Source organism: Psittacula echo (genome assembly GCF_963264785.1).
Source record: "Psittacula echo genome assembly, chromosome: 14".
NCBI lineage: Eukaryota > Metazoa > Chordata > Aves > Psittaciformes > Psittacidae > Psittacula > Psittacula echo.
The window spans coordinates 1,377,264-1,398,113 of record NC_137750.1 but is presented as its reverse complement, the minus strand read 5'-3'; the positions used below and the strand labels follow the sequence as shown (position 1 = coordinate 1,398,113).

The 20,850-nt window shown below is 39.4% G+C and overlaps 1 protein-coding gene across 1 annotated transcript in view; it reads left to right on the top strand.

Annotated features, from left to right (window-relative positions):
* Nucleotides 1-20,850, top strand: part of CA10 (carbonic anhydrase 10) — a gene marked incomplete at both ends in the record, with an annotated part of 191,188 nt that overhangs the window by 127,974 nt on the left and 42,364 nt on the right. Inside the window, one exon of the mRNA XM_080629096.1 lies at nucleotides 20,664-20,849. Within this exon, the coding sequence (XP_080485222.1) occupies nucleotides 20,664-20,849 (186 nt within the window). The remainder of the gene's footprint in view (nucleotides 1-20,663; nucleotide 20,850) is intronic.

Below are 20,850 nucleotides of genomic sequence, written 5' to 3'. Positions count from 1 at the left end.
TGATTCAAGTAATTGTTAGGATTGATGGTCTTGTCTGTGACTGTCAGCCCAGCACACATTAGCAGGATGTTCCACAGAGACTGGAGGTGGGCAGGAAGGGGAGCATTCCTCCAGAAACAGAAGAGGAACAACCTTCCCTCCTTCTCCCTGGGAAGCAGCTGAAGCTCCAGTGGACTTTTGCCCTAGGATCTTACAGGGGGATCTTACAGGCTTCACCTCTGCACTGTGTGGAAAAGCAGGGATTACCTCAAAACCTTTCAGTTCTGCCCCACACCACTGCTGTTACGTGCATTCCTCCTTAGCTGTTTCAAGCATATGTTTATTTACATTTTTAGCCGTATTAAAATCATGGAGTTGCAACTGTTCAGATCATTAGTGAATGCTGCTCCCACATTAGCTGGAGGGGAGTCTTTCAAGTATGTCACCTTAGCTCGGTAATATGCTTGAAGATACAATAGCTTGTTACATATTCTGGTTACTGACATCATCTGAGTGTTTAGGAATAGAGGCAGTGTCCTTGAGGTCTCTGGGAACACACGCTATGCTACACTGGATGAGTAATGCCATTCACTTTGCTAGTAAAATTCTGATTCTCTGAGTGGGTTTTTTAGCTGCATTCCTCTATTCATCTGCCTGGAACAAAGCAAGACACAGATGCTGTTATGATGTCTCGCAGGACTTGAAAAGATAGCCCAGTAGCACTGTCTCTATTGATGTAGAGATAGCTGTCTTGTGAATATTGCTGGCAGTTCAAAATACACTCTGAAGAAGAGAACGGGTAGGAAAGGACCGTGTTTCGGAATCCAAGCACACATGGTCTGCCTTAGAGAGCAGCGTGCTGTTAGCTGCCAGCTTTTGAAAGGTTTGTGGTCATTTGGGGGAATCTCCAGCCATCTATACTACGACGCTCCAGCTCTGGGAGGCTCATTTTATTCCATACAGCTAAGGACAAGGGCCTGCGTTTTCTGAGTGATCAGCCTTTTAAAATCTCCCTTGATAAATAAAATAAATTATATTTGACTCCACCGTCACCATTTGAGTGAAACAGACCTGGCTTGAAACTTCCCCAGCTCTCATTGATGCCAGCAGAACTCCGGATCTAAGGGTCCTTGTCTGCACTGCAGTTTGTACCAGTTTATTTCACAGCAAATCAGTTTTATTACACAGATACAGCCCCTCTTAAACCATGATCTATCAGCCTTGTATTGTTTCCCTGTCAATTAAAAACAAATCTACGTAAACTATCACATAGTTTCCAGTAAAGACTTGAATCAATTTAATTAAATTGATCTAAATGTAACCCAAGACTTTTATGTTACACAAACACACACATAGATTTGTATGTTACATATTAGGAATACAAAAATGGTGGGAGCCCACAAGAAACAAACCAGAAAGTGTTTTTAAGACAGCCCTAATTTGGCAGGGCGCAGAAGGCAGAGGAGTGTTAGGCAAAGGGAAATCAAGCTGTGAATAAGATTGCTGTGCCAAGAGTTCTGATTAAATGATGCCTGACTGAGTTATGTCCTGTGAATACCTTACCCCACCTGGTGCACCCTTCCCACCCGGTACAGATTTCTGACAACATGAAGCTAACTTAACCATATAGCGCTCTTCACACATACAGTTACACATCACAAGCTAAGAACAGTAGCTGTATTACATCTTAACTCAAATAGGAATTTATTTGTATGTGTAGTACCTCCTGAAACTCTAAACATAAAACTCTAGTATTTGAATATAATTCACATTGAGACCTCATCAACCAGGCAACAGCTCAAGGCCTGTCATCCTCCTTGACTTTCTCAGAGTTGTGCACTTTGTGATGTCCTACAAGTACTTTATCAGAACCTTTGCTGATGATACTCATGCTACTGACGAATAGGATGGCACAAGAAGAGTCACAGCTAGTTGCTATGGGCTTTTGTTACTGAGATGACATGATGTCATTTCAATGTAACTGAAGAGGTCTTTCTACCAAAACCAAACCAAACCTTAAGCTTTGCTTACAGCCAAAAATTTCACAAGAAGTTGGGATAGGGTGGCACTGCTTTCCCCAATAAATATAGCCTAATTGCAGCTGATCTTGCTACAGATTTAAGTCCAAAACCTGGATATTTTCACAGGATAACCTGCACATTAATTAGCTTGTTGTGAATTCTTAAACATTGCATGTATCTGCAAAACTCTCCTTTTGCCAGTAATCCTCAGCTCTGCTGTACTGCCAGGAGACAGTTTGTCATTTCATCTGAAATCACCAAGGGCTTCGGAGTCTTAAAGAAAAACAAAATATTTGGATGCAGTGAAGTACTTCATTTCAAATAATGCTCTAGGTAAGCGGAGCACATTGCCAGGTGACCTCCGTAGTTTTTTACGTGACTGCATTTGCTTAAATTCCTATCTTGTGTGTGTGTCTGCTGACATGGGGTGAGTAGCCACTTGTACAAGTAAACACAGCCACCATTTTTCAGCCATGTTACCTAGGGCAACTTGAAAATTTACCCTAAACCTGATTTAATATCTCATAAGCCTGATTTATATGTGCTCTGTTATATAGAGCATTGACTGAGTATTCAAAGCAGAAAACCAAGTGAACGATACATACAGAATGACTACTTATCTTTGCAAGGCATCCTTCCCTGTGCATACTGAATGCTTCATCTTCTCAGTGGTCACTTACAAATTCTCAGCTATAAACTCTAGATTTGATTCTCCTCTCACAAGAGTGTAAATCAGAAGTAGCTACACTGAAGCCAGTGGGATTTATACTGCAGTAAATCCAATGTGAGTGAGGAATCACACAGTTTCCCATTGACATCAATAAAAAGAACGCTAGGCTCCATGTAAATAAATGGCCAGAAGCTTCCTTGAGCCCATTCCAGTTGGCAAAAGATATTTGATAAATGCATTTTAATGAGGCTCTTTTAAGCTGTGTTGTATTTCACCTGATGTTTGTATGGTAATTCATAGAAAGTGGTTTACTGCATGAAATATAAGATACTTTGATGCAGTCATTATATGTATATGTGAGAACAGGAGGTTGGGTGTGCTACATATGGAGAAAATGTACAATTTAAGGTTCCCAAATGGCATCTTTACATAATTGTTACAAGACTTAGCGGATGAATAGCTGGAGCGGTAAAAAAAGAAACAGAATCATAACACTAATGGTAAATAAATATTTGCACACACATGCTACACAATAATTACTAATCTAATGTCAGAAGACAAAGAGGAACAGCTGCTAGCTCTAGTTTCCATAATAAAAAAGTTCATGCGAATTTAAATGTGGTACTGATACAGATTGAAATCCCTTCCTGTACTTTGCAGGTATTGTTAAATATTCCCTGCAGTTATCCTTTCCCATATATCTTTAGTAATCAGCAAAAAGAGTTCTTTTTTTAAAGGATGTGGATTCTGTGAAATGACAGGGTTTGCTGTAAATAGGGTTTTGCTTTAGAACAATAAAGAAAGAATTCTCTAGTTCTCAATCCAGTGCGTTGCACAGGCTGCAGGTACCTTATATACTGGGGCTCTCTGCAAAACTAACCCAATTTGAGAGCAGTTTGACAACAGACCTCTTGCATGTCCTGGAGTGTGAATCATGGCTGCACAGGTTTCAGCAAAGACAGTTTCTAAACCACTTTCTAGTCTGAGCTCACTAGGGCTCATGGTGTTCCTGGCTCCAGGGCTGCCTCTTTAGCAGCAGCTCCAGGTTCCCTGGTTGGGAACATCAGGCAGTGTGGATGTGCTCACCCTAGATCTAATTCTGTTTCACTGAACCACCACTGTTTAAATGGAAGCAGAGTGAATCTGGCACCAGCACCGCATGGAAACGCAGCCTGAAGGCTTCAGTGCTGAGGTTCAGAGTTGCAGACAGTGATGTGCCTGTCTTAGTGACAGCGAGTTAAGCAGAGGGAAGAGAGAATGAAGGTCTTGTGGGATCTGGGGAACGTGTCCTGTGGATGCAAAGTGTCTTGCTTTATCCTCCAAACACTGCGACAGAGAAGTTAGAATTGAAGACATTTTCAGCCGTGCTAAAGCAGCCTGTAGCAATATGGAAATGTGGTAACCTGCAGCTGAAAATGGAAATGTAGGCAACTCCCAAGATGTATGCAGGAGAGGACAGGCTCCTCAGGTGAATTTGTCCTGGAAAAGGGAATGTACTAAATACCGCTGAGCATGGCAGCTGTGCGGGATTACTCATCTATTAACATTTTGTGAGATGAAATGAATGCTTTGATTTTTGCCTCAATTCGTATTGAATCATGTTGCGTTTCATTATAATGATAGTAATTTCCAGATAACATTAACATTTTTAGAAGCAACTATTTAATATTCAGGGTTTCTTTTTTTGTCTGATTTATCAGTGTTATGAGCGAAGGGAGGGCTTTAGGGGGTGTTGTTTGTGCTAAAATAACACACAATCAGTGGAAACCTTTCTGCTTGACAAGTCAGCCCTTCCCTGCTCATTTCTAGAGTTTCCATTTGAAACCAAACTGTCTAATCTTTCTCTAAAAATTGTTTATGGCTCTTTTATCACCACTTGCTTTCATAAATGCTGTCAGTGCATATGATACCCTCTCTACTTCAGAACCTGCTTATAGCTGTACATTCACCAAGGTGATAAAATACATTTGATTTTCACTGAAACAAGCTTGAGGGCCCTGTTTATAGAGTATCTCGCACAGTCATGCAGTATTAATTCCATTTGTGTGGAAGTTAAGCTGCGAATTCCAAACAACATAATAATCCTGCCTCGCTGGGGTGAAGGTTGAATTTCGGAGTATAATCAAGCTCTAGGAAAAGGAAACACCCCGTGTCATAAATAAGAAACTGTTTGCATGGTAAATATCATAATTAAAAATTATTAATATAACTAGAATTAATTAATATCAATCAAAATTAATTCTTCTCTGCGGCATACTCTTCACCTGAAAGCGGAGCACAGTTTCAAAGTGAGTGAGCACACTGCAAAGCTTGAGTGAAACTTCTTAAGATCTAATGTTTTTTCATGTCAATGTCTCGCTGCTTGCAGCATGTATGTCTACTGTAGGCTGCTGAACCAGCCAAAGATGTCATGCTCACAAAAGTCAACCCAGGATAAATTTTGCTTAATTTTGGGAAATGGAAGAGACTGGTCGGAGTGGAGCTCATATCTCCACACGGTTTCATTAGTCAGTCCTTGGTTCTGACCCTCTCACTTAGCTGGGGCTATTTAACAGCTCTGCAGCTACCTCTGACAGGTGCTTTATCAACTCCCTGTTGTAGTCCCGCAGCAAAGCAACATCCCACGCCTGCCCACCACCAAAGCAATGCTGGCTCGTAGTAGTGTGAGCCCTGGAAGCTGAGCTTTTCCTCTGCAGCTCTCCCACTGATCCCTGCAATAGATCTGAAAGTGTGGAACTGGAAAATAAACCCCAAGCCAGCAAGCTACAGCTCTTCCTAAAGCATAATGATAATCCTTTGTAGTGTTTGTGATTTGAACTATCATTAACAACTGCATCAGTAGCAAAGACCCTGAAGATAGGCTGGTCACAGATCAGAAGGGTATCAGGAAACATGAAGAAGCTCCTTAATTAATTTCTAATCCTTTTGCAGCCTTAATCTTCTTTTTCCTAGTAAGATCTGGCATTACACATTTTCTGCACACATGCTTTCTAGATGATGTAGATTAAGTCTTAGGTCTCCAATTTGCTAGAAACAGCATGTTGGTAGGTTACTGCAGCCTCATACTGGAATAGTGCAGGATTATTCTGCCTGGGCTGATATATTCAGCTAAAATATTCATTAAAAGTATGTGAAATTGATCCAGTCATCCAGGTTTTTTGTCTGTACTTTTTCTGTGCTTCATAAGGGTTTGCTCAGCCTTTTTGCCATTACTGGGACTGTTTTATTTGTGCATTTATCCCAGAATTAGACTTTGCGTTTAGCAGTGCTAGGTGGGTGGTGGGAGGAATTCCCAGGGCTTTCTGGCTGGGGCAGGGGCCACATTTCAGGAATAGGAACAAAAATACTGCAGATTGATACTTTATAATCAGAAGGTGGGTTTTTCCCTTGGTAGTTAATGGTATAGTGTCTGCAAATTCATGTCAATACAAAAACTAAATGGATAGGCTTCTTATACTAACGTAACAAATATTGATGCATGAACACTAGTCGGTACTGTCTCCTGTAGCAGAATCAGAAGAATATTAAATATGTATGTTAGACAGTTCTGTCCCTATAAAATTCGGTGGCAAAATAGTTTCAGGATCCTATAGAAGGATCATAATGGTGTTTTTTCAGTCCTTTCTAAAGAAGTTTCTGGATTTCCCTACAGGTCTCAGGAATTTCGCATGGAGATAGGGAGGTTTTTTAATATGGAGTTAGCCAAATTTACAGCTGTCTGGACTATCCCCCAGTCTTGCTTCTGCTGATTCCAGTAGGAGCAGATGAGGCTGTAACTACAGCAGAAATAGAGCATTCATCCTTTCAAACTCGGAAACGAAGGTAGGTCAGTGCTGACAACATGTTCTGAATTGTTCTCATGTGCACTTACAGCACTGCCAGATCCACATTTAGATAAGACTTTATAATCTGTCCCTCAGCCTTGATCAGGAGAAAAAATGTGTTCACTTGCTTGGATGAAGCCTTGCACTGTGGAAATGAAAGGCTGAACATTTACTGAGCATTTTCAGCTGGGTAGAACACACACATTTCTGTGCTTTTGTCAGGATTTAGGTTTCTTTCAGACAGCAAATTACAGAAAGCATTCAGCAATTCTTCTGCAAACATCACAGAGAATAGAGACGCAGAACAGATGAAGGTTTTACCCAGAAGAGTAGAAGACCTTAGGGACCTTCCCACCTGTGTTTAACTTGCTGCAGAGGTGCACAGGAATGGGCGCTACAAGAAAAGCACTTACAATTTTAACTGTGCTGACTACTCGTATATATAGGACAGGAAAAGAAAGACCAAACTAACCAAATCATTGAAAGATGAAGGGGAAAAAAAATCACTTTACACAATCTGCAGATGAAAAAAAAACCATTCAGATTAACATTTTCCTAGTAGACTAAGGGATATATTTAGGAGTTGCCTAGGATTATTAAAAGCAGCCTTCTCTATTGAAATGTCATGATTTACAGAATTCTGCTTACACAGCACTTGTGAGAAGGAACTCATGCCTGCTAAGGTGCCTCGATGTGGATAAAATTGACCTAAATGAGCATTTCTCAGACTTGCAGCATGTGTGGACCACTTCTGGTTTTGTCTTCATGTGTCTGCAGGTCCCCCCAGTGTTCTCCTCTGCCTTGCAGGCATTCAGCAGCTGCCAGCCGGTAAAGGTCCCTGCCAGTCCCCACGCAACCTAGGGGTTAAGTTACTGACATTTGTCACTCAGTGACTCCTCATTTCAGTGTGACGGCATCATTTGAGCAACACTGTTTGGCCTAGAGCATAAAATTTTTATCTTAGAAGCTGTTGGTTTGATACTGTTTTGCTTTTGTGTGACAGGGTATACAAGGAACGGAAGACAGGGATTTAGGAGCGTTATCTTTACATACAAATGCAAAAGACAACAAACAACAGTATTTAAACCAGAAACCTGGAATCCCTTAAAGGTGATTTGGCCATAACATTTCTATTCAGGTTGTGACTCAGTAGCTATTACTATGTTGTCAATTGTCAGCTTGAATATATCACAGTTTGTTCAGTAATCCCTTGGTGGTTCTGTTGTGCTTTATTGTCTATAAGTTTATGTTGCAAGTCTTCCTTGTGCTAGGAAAGCATAAACTGGTAGGACAAAATTAAAGAAAAGGGAAAAAAAAAAGAATGCTTCTGTAAAAGAGCTGCAATACACCCTGAATACGTACCCCTGACAAGACGTGCAAATAAGCACCTGTGTATTTGGGTAATCAGGAATCTGCTTTTAGTCCCAGAATGGATTTGTGCAGATAGATAGAGATATATATATATATAAAACCATGGTCATATATAATACATGAGCTACATTCACTCTTGAGGTGAAATTTAGAATACCAGAAATGTTTTTCTGTTTCAACCTGACTCATTTGAGGATGTTTGACCCTACATGTATTATAGTCTGATGTGTGCAAGAATTCTGTAGTGTTTCCATTTGATTTGCTTGCTTTTACTAACAGGTATGCTATTATCATATCAACCTTTTGCCCATTTATCCACAGAGTAATCTCAATAGTCAGTCAGGTACGTAAACCTTCTTCAGTGGGTAGACTGAGTGTTTGAAGACACCAGGCTATTCCTTAACACGTGCAAAGCTTTCATACATTCAGACAAAAGGAAAATAAATTTCAACAGTGATGGCAATTACAGGCAACTTTGTAAGCACTGCGCATTGACCTAGCCGCTGGGTTCCATCACCTTCCTCTCCGAGTAATGTGATTAGCCATAATATTATTTGGAAGTATTGTGTGGACTGTATCTCTCTATCAAAATGATCTAGACCAGAGGTAAGAATGTGTCTGCCTGTTAATGGTGAAGTTGCTCAAGTTATTCTTCTGTATGTGAACAAATCAGTTGTTAGAAACTCCTTGCAATTGAGAAAAACAAGCAAAAATCCTTCTTCCCTTGCCATGGTGGGTCATCTCCGACTTAAGAAATACAGCATTGCCTTTCTGCACATCTACTATCTTATATTGCCTCCTGCACAATCACAGCACCTCTAACCAAGGCTCCAGTTAAACAGCTCCAACCCTTCACTCAGGGGCATGCCCATACTTAGGGGTGGACATTGTCATTAAAGCTGTATGCATAATTCAGTCTGGTGACTGAAATCACCTCTAAAAAGGAGAAATCTACTGCAGAAACTTCTGGGTAGCCATGCCTGCCTGGTTTTTATATGCAGTAGATTTGGCCCGGTGCCTTTATTACAAGTGAATGTCAACAGTGGAAGGATAATGGATTAGAGTTCTAGCAAAAACTTCCTGTATAAATTAAGCCATTTGCCAAGTCAGTTGATGCCCTACTTTCAAGACTGTCATAGCAAGCGATTCTGAGCAGTCTCTGCTTATTAAAAATGGAGTACTAAAATCAATACAGCAATATCTTGTTGGAGAAAATTCCATTTATCAACAGGTTTGTCGTTTTAAAGATGATTAAAGGACTTGTTTATTAGGCATCATCTAGGCTTTAGAAATAGTTGGTATGAAAATAATACGACATAAGCCACAATAGACTTACAAATCTTTCAATTACATCAGGGAGTGGATATTTTTTCTCTAAGTGAAGCCCTGGAAGCATTTCCTGTCTTTACTTTAAACTACATCAGTCATCAATTCCATATTAAAAACTAATAGTGCTCACAGGTTTCAGTAGCTCAGGGGAAGACCTGTTACTCAATCTCTGCATTTGAAGTAGTTAAAAATACGAAGGGGGCTGAAATTTTCATTACTGTCTTGGAAGAAATACTGATTCTGATCTGCAAGAGTTAATTTTTGAAAGATCCAGTTTAATTTCTGCCTAAGTCCTACCTAGTTATTAAGAACATAAGCACATTTAAAGTGTTTTTCTCTACTGCAGGTGAAAACAACAAATCTGAGCGTGAGAACAAACTCCAAAACTCATCTTCCTCTAGGATAAAGAGAACAAGGCTGCTTCTACCCTTGAAATAAGATATTTGGTACTTTTCAGCTTTTCAGCTATGATTTCTCACAAACAGGAATATGAACACTAAAGTACATGTACAAACACCCAGAGTTAGGAAAAATACCATTTCACAGGCATTTGGGAGCATCCAGCTTCTGGTTTGCATGCTACAGAGAAGGAAAAGGTCTAAAAAACAGGAGGAAGAGCAATTGCTACTAAATAGGAATGTTCTTCCGTAACTGAATATGAAGTACTATTTTAAATGATTATTCCTGGGAAGATAATAAAGATAAATTTGTCAACATTATTGCTCCAACAGATTACACATTCTTGAAGCTCTTTAGAATATATATAAGAAAACACTTCTTAAAAATGAACTTGTCTTATATATGAAAAGTGAACATCCTACCTAGTCTAAATTGCATTCCTGTTGAAAAGCATTCGGTCACATGCTGACCTCTAGTTAACTTTACTGCATAACCCTTTTCACTTTTCCTTCTGGACCCTTCTGCAAATACAGATAAATCTGTATTTCAGTAAGCAACAGTGACCAAGAAAAGCAGAGGGGAACCAATGGTAAATTGGCATGATACAAAACTTGGTTTTCTAATAACCTTTTCCAGAGGAGTTCTCACCATTTCTGTATGATTTGAGCTAGCAGAAAAGTGGCTTTTGCTCTGCAGAGAATAAGACACACTTGGGAATGATGTAAAAGGAAAAAAAATACTTCTTGGTATTCAGAGCCTTGTGTCATTTTGATTGCTTGTAAAAATACTGATTTACACAAGTCCAGTGTAACCAAAAGATACGGTCCAGAATACGTAGAGCTATACAGAAGATTAGAATAGTGAACAAAGAAGCAGCTCTTCCCCCCCAGCTGTTCAGTCCACAAACACAGCAGGTAAGGGGGAATGGAAAGTGAACAAACAAGGGAATAAATCTCTTGATTTAGCAGAGAAGTGCTCATGAAGTGAGGTTTTAGGAATGTTTCTCATTGAAAGAGGTTTGTGTGTACATCAGTGGCCTGATGACACACATACGTAATGCCATGTCTAGAAGCATCAGAGGAGGTGAGCTGTGCCCCTGGGCTCTCGTGTAGCCTGGAGCTCAAGTTCGTGCCATAGCCCAAATTCCCCAGTGTTCCATCCAACTTGTGCATTGACTCTCAGACACACTGGAATTAGAGGCATATCAGAGCACAAAGAAGATTCTTCTAGTTAAGCTAGAATTACTAATTCTTTAAGGAGCTGTGTTTCTAAAGAAATGCAGATTTGTGGAGTTTTTAAAGTGCATTGTCAGGGGAAGAAGAAAGAAGAAAATAAGAGTTCTGAAATAGAGTGAAATGTCAGGAAAAGCAAAGAGAATTTCAGGACAGGGGTGGTTTGTTTTCCTTTTATTTCTACCACTACTGCAGCTCCACTGTGTTCTCAACCTAAAAAAGTACACAAATGCTTCTGAGGCAGATAAAATGAGACAAGTAAAACAGTCCTCTGTAACAGGAACAGTAATATTCTGTAACAGGAAAGCCTACTTTATTCACCTTCTTTAAAGAACTAGAAGCAGACCAGGACAGAACAGCTCTTTGCTGCTGCTGAGAAAACACAGTGAAATATGCCACCAGGCAGAATAGCTCATGATTTTTGCATGCCACTAAGGATTTGCCTTGACACCTAATGAATTTTGTTGAAGTCAGATTTCAGGTTCTCTAAATACTGGTTTCCCTCCAGAGAGACAGGGCTGAGGAAATTGTTTTGCAATAACTATGCATTTTTTCCTTGGCAGTGATTTGGGAAGCAGTTTGATATTGTGCAATGTACTGCTGTAAAAACTTGTTACACTTCTGCTAAATAACCTGATAAAACTTTTGTCCCTTTCATGGCTAAAAAGCTGAGCTTTATAGATTCATCTTTTCATTCCAATGACTTATATTTTCAGTAAAGCATTACCTTGCTTCTCTGGTTACATGACGAGTCAAGCACTGTGATTTCCCTTGAGCAGGACTGAGTACATTGCGCTGCCTTGGAATTTCATGGCTAGAGTGCCCAGGGAGTTTCAAAAAGCAGCAGTGGTCATTTCATTATTTTGGAGGGTTTAAGAAAATTAAATAGAAATTCCTGGCAGCAAATGAGATAGAGCAATAAAGAACTACAGCAAATGAGGTTTTCTGGCTCTTGTATCATTAACCTTAATAATGGTACGTTTATGATTGTGGTATGAGAGAGATGAACTTTGCTATCCTTTAGCCTGCTCAGAAAACTGAATGCTGCTCACTCCTTCAGACAGCAATCTGATGCTCTGGATACACAACAGCAAGAGGTTGTGCTGATTTATTAATCTAGGCCTGTGTGTGAGGACAGATACTTATCTTCCTCATTCTATTCACAAAAGTTAGTAAAAAAAGATTTTATTTCTATACCTGTAGATACAGATATAAGTGTATAAAGATATATAGATATAGGTAAAGTGAAACACACTAGTTTCAACATATGTCCTATAAATTTCTATCTGATCTGGACTCCACTGGCAATCCCCTGGCATTTCAACCAGAGAGCTGTCCGAAAGAAGAGCTCTGAAATCCAGGCAGCTACCAAAGGTCAGTGCACCTCAATATCACTCACTATAAAAGGATTCAATTACACCCTCGGGATTTTAACATATTCCATTTTACATTTTAAACCCATATCAAAAATGGAAAGAGTCATTTTTCATTTGTCTGGTTTTCTCACAAGTTTGTAGCCTTCTGTACCATTTAGAACCTTCTGAAAATTTATGTAACCCTTCTGATTTTAAAAAGGCAGCTGTTCTGACATCCCCTTACCAGAGACAAGAATTATCCTTAACACAGTTTCTAATGCAGATTCTTCAAACTAAAATCTCATTACAGACTGCTAGACTAAATTAGGGTAATGAGTTCTCCAAGCCCCAGTTATTCTCACAATTACTTATTGACTTAGCCTAATTCTAAACTAAGGCTAATCAACTAAAACGAGCACGCAAATATAATTTTTCCCTCTTTCATGTAATGCTAATAACTGTGTCACAGCCCAGGATGAGACTTGTCATCAGTGGTAAAAAGGTGGCTACAGACACACAGGACTCTGAATTGCTAAGCCTAGTTCTGCAATCCTGCAGCTCAAGTTTAGCTTAGAATGCCCTGGAACATCCTTTTTAAACACTAGAGCATGACACAGGCACATGACACTTCACAAGGAGCTTGAGTTCTCTAATAAACCAAAGTCACTCCAGAACCTACCACAGTGAAAACTTTGGTCTTCACTGAGCCATGTCTGAGCTTGAAGAAGTAATAGTATTTATTAAAAGAAACCAACTGACAGTGGTCTCAGCATGGAGACCATGTCCCATTCTACATACTTGGAACCTCACATAATCCCTTCACCATTTTACCTAGCTGGAGATACCTGCGATTGTTGCTGCCGTATGTGCTGGGTAACTGCACACTGCATGGTTCTTGCTGTACATGAAGTCCCTTGAGGTCACATTGCAACATAGAATCATAGAATCATAGAATAGTTAGGGTTGGAAAGGACCTTAAGATCATCTAGTTCCAACCCCCCTTCCATGGGCAGGGATAACTGGTTCTCACATGTTCCTCTTGCACACTTGAGTTTGCCTGCAAATACTTAGGCTGTAGGTTTCAAGATACTATGCAGCAGAGTGGTGAACATTGAGATCCACTCTGCTTTCCTACGGCAAAACATTCTTCATTCTTTCTTTTTTTTCACCTCAAACAGCATGTAATGGGTCCCTCCATGCAGGAAGCTCTCAGCATCAAGATATGTCCCTGTCTTAAAAATCCTTATTGGTCTCTCCAGCGTTCAGCCAGCACTGATGGAAGCAGATCCCTTAACTAGTCACAGAAGCCAGTTTTTCTGCTTGTCTGTCTCAATACAAAAATTCAGTGAAAGCTCCAGGATTAAATTCACCTACTACAATATGTACTACTAGTAAACGTACTACTACTAAATACATTCCAACTAGTAAGTGTGGTTGCAATGTTATAGATTAAGGAGAGCATGATTTCACTGTGAAGTTAGCATCAACATGCACAGCAGTTATTAATTTTACACAGTAAATTTGGCTGCGTTTAGATTAGGCTTCCTAGTTACTAGCAACCAAAAATCATGGGATTCATGGAGTAGTGGGACCACAATAAAGCACTTTATTGTGCAGCATGTGGCATAGACTCTTGAGTGGGCATTACCAGTCCTAGGAGCAGTTTCATTTGTTCACATCCTGTGACATACAATTATCTCAGACTAAGCATGACCTTGTAGGCCCTCTATTAAAAGTGTATTTTTGGCACAGAACAGCGTATACATTTTGAAACACATTATTTTGATCACTGAAAATTGACATGTTGGGCTCATTAGCCAGGAAGCCTGAATATCTCATTTATGAGCTTTGCTCCAGGTGTTTTTACAGGTCAGTCACTAAAGGAAGTAAACAGGCAAAGCTGCAGAGCAGTGAGTGGGGAAGATTCTTACTGAAAGCGGTGCTTTAAGAATTAAAAAACCCACATCATGCCATATGCTGGTACTTGACACATTACATCAGGCACGTAAATAGGTTAATTGGACTCATTAACATCATTTCCTTCTAAAAACTTTTCAGCTAAGAAGATGAAAAGATGATGTTAATCTTTACACTTCTCTTACATTTTACATTCTTCACACAGACCTTTTTTAATCAAATATTGATGATAATGGCTGTTGTTCTTCAAAGCCCAGCAATTATATTGCAGCTCCCTCCCCGTGAGCGGCACTGTATCAGACCTCTGGTATTTCCTTATCTTTATTTCCCTCTCCTCCACTTTTTTGTTTTAGAAACACAATATAAGATCTGTTGGATTCTCGCCAGAAAAGGCACTTTGGTATTTTCCTTATCTGATGGCCTTCAAGCAACCTGCTGAGCCTGCATCCCTCATATGCTCAGTTGTAGGCTAGAAACCTGCTTGAGCGATGCAACAGACCCCACAATTCTGTCCCACAGCTGAAACCGCCACTTCTGAAGCTAAAGCCATGGCTTACACTTGCATCCCACAGAAAATGGAAGTCCTCGTGGTCTAGAGGTAATAGCCACATGGGATGGGTCAACAGTGCTCTCTGCTGGCAGTAAGAAAAGCTTGCAGGAATACAGCTGGAATTTGCTTTACAATTACCTTCAAAAATAAAGCACGAAACCTTTGAATATGTGTCTGTGTTAAAGGCCCCGAGACATTTGTAGGCTAATCTATCGATGACCATGATTTACAAGATCAAGAAGCATGCTGTGCATTGCAGACATGATTCGGAAAATAAAGGTGTGCTAGCAGCACTTCCACAAATTCTTTACATGCTGTTGCATACAATGGTTAAGCATAAAGATATAAAATTAAGCATAAAGATAAAAGCAGAGGAAAATATTATGAAACACAACTAATCAAATGTACAAATACTCATCAAAAGCACTTAAATAGAACTGAACGCTCTGCAGAAAACAATGACTTAAAAACCATTTAAAAGTTCTTATTTACGTATGTAAGCATAGAGAGACTACTTTAGGGTAAGGATAGAGCTTTCAAAGTCTGGAAGATCTATAGAACAACTGTCTCCTATTTGATTATTCAATCTCTTCTTCAAAACAAGACTTTAAAACCCCAAAACGCCTGTTTTAAACAACTATTAAATAACTTAGAAGAATAATTCTGTAAAATAATGTTTGTTTCCAGCTTGAGTCCCCTCTAACAAGAGCTGGAAAATTAAGATAGCAGCATAAAACTACTTGTAAAACTAGCTGGCTGTCATAAGCACAATATTAGGAAAATCAATGTTCTTGTATAGCCACTGCTTTGAAATAAGGGAATGCAATTCTGCTGCAGAGAGCCAAGCCTTAGTAGGTTACATTTGAAATTCTAGTTTGGTGCAGTGCTTTGTCACAGTCCCTCAAGTCAGATTTCAAATTGCAGACTTGCCCTGAAGTCTGTGCAAACTCAGTTCTCAATCCCTGAATCAGCCTCTGCTTTGCACAGGAGAGATACAAGGTACTTACTACAGTATGATCCATTTAAACCAACGAGGACGGTATTTTATATCACAGAATATGGTCTGGTTGAGATACTATGGAACACCACCAAGAGAACATTAAATGGTAGAAAACTTGCCCAACGCCACCCACTGCTATTGCCACATGGATACTGAACAGCAGGAACCAAAGGTGATGACAAAGTATGTGGCATTAGGAGTTCAGGTGCTGCTGATGTGGAGGAAGCGCCCACTCCTTGCGCCTGCAGCACCGTGTTCCTGTCCTGCTGGAATACAGGACTCCAGGAGGAAAACATGGAAGCTAAGTGGCAGATGATTGAAATCTGGTTATTGCAGGACACAAAACTGGGGCACTATGGCACCTTAAAAGCACTCTTCAGTCTCTGTTGATTTGCTTCCCTACCAGCACTAGGCCTTCTTTGGGCTATATCTATTTTCATCCTAAAGAAAAGAACATCTAGTATTGCAGATAAGATCCAAGGACACTGCAGCAGGCAGCCATACACAACTGATTTTCTTGCTTCCCTACATTCAGCGCTGCTCCAGTGGCAGGTTCTGAAGTTCTTGGAACTAATCTTCAGACCGGTCTTAGTTGAATAAATCCAAAATACACTATTTCACTGTTTGTAAAGGCCCCTACGAAGTAAAGAACCTGTGCTACCCCTTGAAGAAAGCTGACACTGAACTGCTAACATAGCATGGGATTGAAAGGCAAAGAATTTATCTTGGCTCCTTCTCTTTTCCTCTTGAAGTCCCTGCTTCTGTTTCTAGCATGGCTTTGCCCTGAAACAGACTTCTTTTTCCATCACTTTGAATGCTTAGGAGTTTGAAGGCTATTTTAACACAGACTGTAATGTAAAGATGTAGGCCACAAAGGAAGTTCTGAAAATACTTAGTTCAGGGCTAGTTGTGGAAAAAAAGGTGAAGGGAACAAGATACACAGTTAAGTAGGACACAACAAAAATGCTTCCACAAATGCAGGGTGCAAATGCAGGGTGTTCAAGAACCTCATTAGAAAAAGTGGTTTGAGATCAGGTTTGGATTTGAGGTTTTTTCCTTTCCTAATGGTCATAAAGGTCTGCAGAGTTTCAAGATAACCTGCATCAGAGTATGGGTTTAGTAGGCATGCATTTTTTGTTAACTTTGCCTGTGTTTCACCTTTCAAAGAGCAGAATTGGGACTTCCTTGTGATTACAGGACCACCAAGTTATACGCAGATACCACATGAGTATTCAGATCTTACTTAGAAACGTAGCATAGAATATATTAGTAGTGTGTGCCTGTGTGGCTGTCTTGCATCGAGATAAAGGGAAAGAATAATGCTGCTGGGGAATTATGTGCACAAAGCTCTGTGAAGCAAGAATTAAAAGTAATGAGATTAAATAGAAAATAACTACATCAGGAACATGTTAATAATTTAATTAAAGTCTACCAAAGTTGAAGTATTTCACAATTAAGGTTGAAGCCAGCAACATGATCTGTTCTACTTAGGGATTTTGCCACAGGTAAAATTACCTTTTGGAAAAAGTTTCTCAATGTATGAGGTGAATGGGATCAACTAAAAATGTGGCATGATTGACAATGTTGGACTTTGCTGTTTTACTCAGACTGGCTTTTACTGACTTTTCAATACATGTTTACTGCAGTCTCATTTCTAGTGCATAAGATAAATGTGAATACTGATCCTTTTGAAAAACAGGAGGACAAGATTTAGTGCTCTTCTTCCCCCAGTTTGTTTGCTGTCTTTTCATCTTTATATAACTTTCAATTCAAACAGAAACAAAGAACAAAAGGGTTCCTCAATAGCAGAGCAAGAAGCAACACAAATGCCATCACTATGAAGGACTTAGCACCAAAGATTAGTCTGACACATTAGAGAAATAGGTTTATAGATCTTAACAGATCTTTTATATTATCCTTTTAAACTACCCTATAACATTTTATCCAGTCCACAGAATGGTATAAAAAATAAATACTATGCTTTGTGAAGCAGTAGATATTGGTGGCTGTGCCAGGGAGTCAGTATCTTCCCCACAAGGTGCCCCAGTTTCCATCCTTATCTTGTAGAAGGATGGACAAAGTACAGAATACTCCCTCACTAACTCCTGTGCCTGTGACCTTTTACAAGACCACATGAAATTCCATTTTCACAAAACCAACTCAGTTCGATGTTCTAAAATAAGAGTGCACCATCACATTAAAGGCTGAGTACCACAAAATATGGAAAATGCTTCCTGTATCAGTAGGTTTGCATGAGAACCTTCTTTTTCTCCAGTAGCAGTTCAAACTGCACATACGGAAGAGACAGGACATTGTTTTCTGCCAAAACCAATGGAAGACAAACCTTTTTCTTCTTGCAATGTTTTTTGCATGACACTTTCCCACTGAGTATAATGCTTTTGTGGACTTGGGGCTCACAAACAGAAGGTGACTGCACTTACGTGATGCCGTGTCCTAGCAAGTGAAAATGGTTATACCTGAAATGTACACTTTTAAAGGTGATACGGTACTGGGTTTGTGCATAAACCAGACAATATCCTGAACTGCATAGCATTATGGTGGTAATTCCCATAATCAAGCACAATCTTGGCAAGTCAGGAAGTCTTTCATTCAGATATAATCATAGAATCATAGAATGGTTTGAGTTGGAAAGGACCTTAAAGCTCATCTAGTTCCAACCCCTGCCACAGGCAGAGACACCTTCCAATAGACCAGGTTGCTCAAAGCCCCATCCAACCAGGCCTAATCTAAGTACACAGCAAACTTAAGACACTTCTGTTTTTCTTGTAGTAAGCAAATGAGCCTAGAAGTCATGCCCAATAAAAGCTGCTGGTGACGGTGGTATATGTTGACACTCTCAAGAACAGAAATGGCCATGGGTATGTCCTGAATCTCGACTGGTATATGTGGCTGCTCTTCCCTTGGTCACACATTCACAGCAAGAAAACTAGTGCTTCACTTAAACCTAAAACAACAGATAAAAGGGCAAGACCTTACATTTTTTATATTGAAGATCCTGGGTTTTGTCCTTCCTGGTGACAAGTCTGAGTGCCCAAGGAGGAGGTTTTTATAGTCTCACTGGGAAGTGTTCAGCCCTCCCTGCAGCTCAGAAATGAAGCGTTGTCAGCTACTTCAGTGCGTTACTGGTGTTCTTCATCTGCAGCTATGCAGGGAAATTCTGTTTCAAAACAGCCAAGACAATCTCATTACAAGCACTGCATTTTTATGAAGGGAGAAATAAGGAAGACAAATGTACTCCTGCTCATGAATTTGCCTCTTCTCATTTCCCCTCACTGCTTTACAGAGTTATTTGATTTATATTAGGAGTTATTTGGGTCACTTTTACCTTGAGAGAGAAAATAATGGTAACCTAATTTGAGATTTGTACCAATTTAAGTAAGAAAATGAATTCGGAATATTTTGCATGGTTGCTAAATTTAACTGAGTGTTCAGTGAAGCATGAGCTTCCAAATGTGAATGAGTAAGAGGCTTTAAACCATTTTCCCCTATTTGTTTTTAAACTGCATTTGTTACTTATGATTAGCAATTTTGTACCATTCGTATGCAGTGTACTGAAACTGAATTCAATAAACTGACCTTCTTCCACCTATTAAACTCAACTTGGTATTTAATTATTATGCATGCAAAATCAGGCAGAAAAACTAAGGAGCATTTATAAATGAGACCCTTGTGGTTTATGTGCACTGAATAGGAATATTTGTGTTTATTACTTTTCATAAGAAAATTATTACTGCTTATTTTGAATGGGGAATAAACACCAAAATAGAACATCTGCATCAAAGTTTAAAAGCCACAACAATCACAAAAGCCATTGAATCTCATCCGTTTAGTTCTATCGCACAGTCTGCTGCATGTAACTTTTTACAACCTACTGTGCAAGAAAACAGGTCGTTTAAACTCAGTAATTAGTATTACAGATAAAATGGCACTGCAGCAATCTTAATTACTATAGTACTGATGTAGCATAGGATATAATACATAATAGTCGTGTCTTTAATTTTAAATTGAAATGCAACAAAGCATATTATTGCTACACGTCCTCTTCTGAACGTAAATGAATGTTATTCAAGTGTACCATTTGTATCCTTGCAGACTGTTTTGAAATAAATCACAATTCTACTTTAAGTGGCATATTTCACTTCCCAGTGGCATAAATTAAGGAATCTTTTGCAGTAGAAACTTTTCCTATGACAGTGGAAATTATGACAGAATTATATTCCACGTGAAAAATCTCCACCATCATTTTCTTTGTCATTCCAGCAGCTGTAAATCAGTTTGCCAATGAAGCACAACATCCAGTCTTTTTAAAAATCAGATGAATCTTGAAGCGTTGCAGCTATTTGAGGTGTAGTAGGAACTAGGGATACATGATCAGATTGGAATTAATCCTGCATTGCTATAGCGAAAATATCTCGCAACTGTAAATGTAAAATACTGAGAACAAAATGAAGAGACTTGTGGGGGAAGACAGTGACAGTTTTCACCTGCAGCTCCAGCAGGAGCAGGGCTCCCTATTTATGAATAATTAATTATAGCTCTGCTCTTTGCGGCACCTTCACTTTTGGATATTGTTATAAATATTAAAAGGAAGGGAAAAAAAAGTTAAATTTCAGATTCGTTCAAGCTCACTTAAATAATTTATGTCAGCTGAAATGTTCCCATTTTCAGTGCAGGAATTCTGTAATGAAGCCATTATTCAGACCTTGCATAAAAAAATACTCTAAAAGCCTACTTATTTAGAAGTGTAATAATCCTATTCACTGCAGTAGCCATGTGCCCCTGGCTAAAATATGTACATACAGATTTAGCTAAATATTTGAATATACAGTGTAAGACTCAAAGCAGAAGTTGAAGTATAACCTCAGGTTGTGTATTTCATCCCACAACAATAAGATGTGTAGCTACATTTGAATGAAGGGGTGTAAAGAGCAAAATCTTGAAGCACATAGAATTAGTTTCTAGGATTTACAAATTCTTTTAAATGCTTTTGTTTAGGTCAGTGGAACGATGTATAACACAGGGAGACATGTATCTCTACGATTAGACAAAGAGCATCTGGTCAACATCTCTGGAGGACCGATGACATACAGCCACCGCTTAGAGGAAATCCGGTTACACTTTGGAAGTGAAGACAGCCAGGGATCAGAGCATCTACTCAATGGGCAGGCTTTCTCTGGGGAGG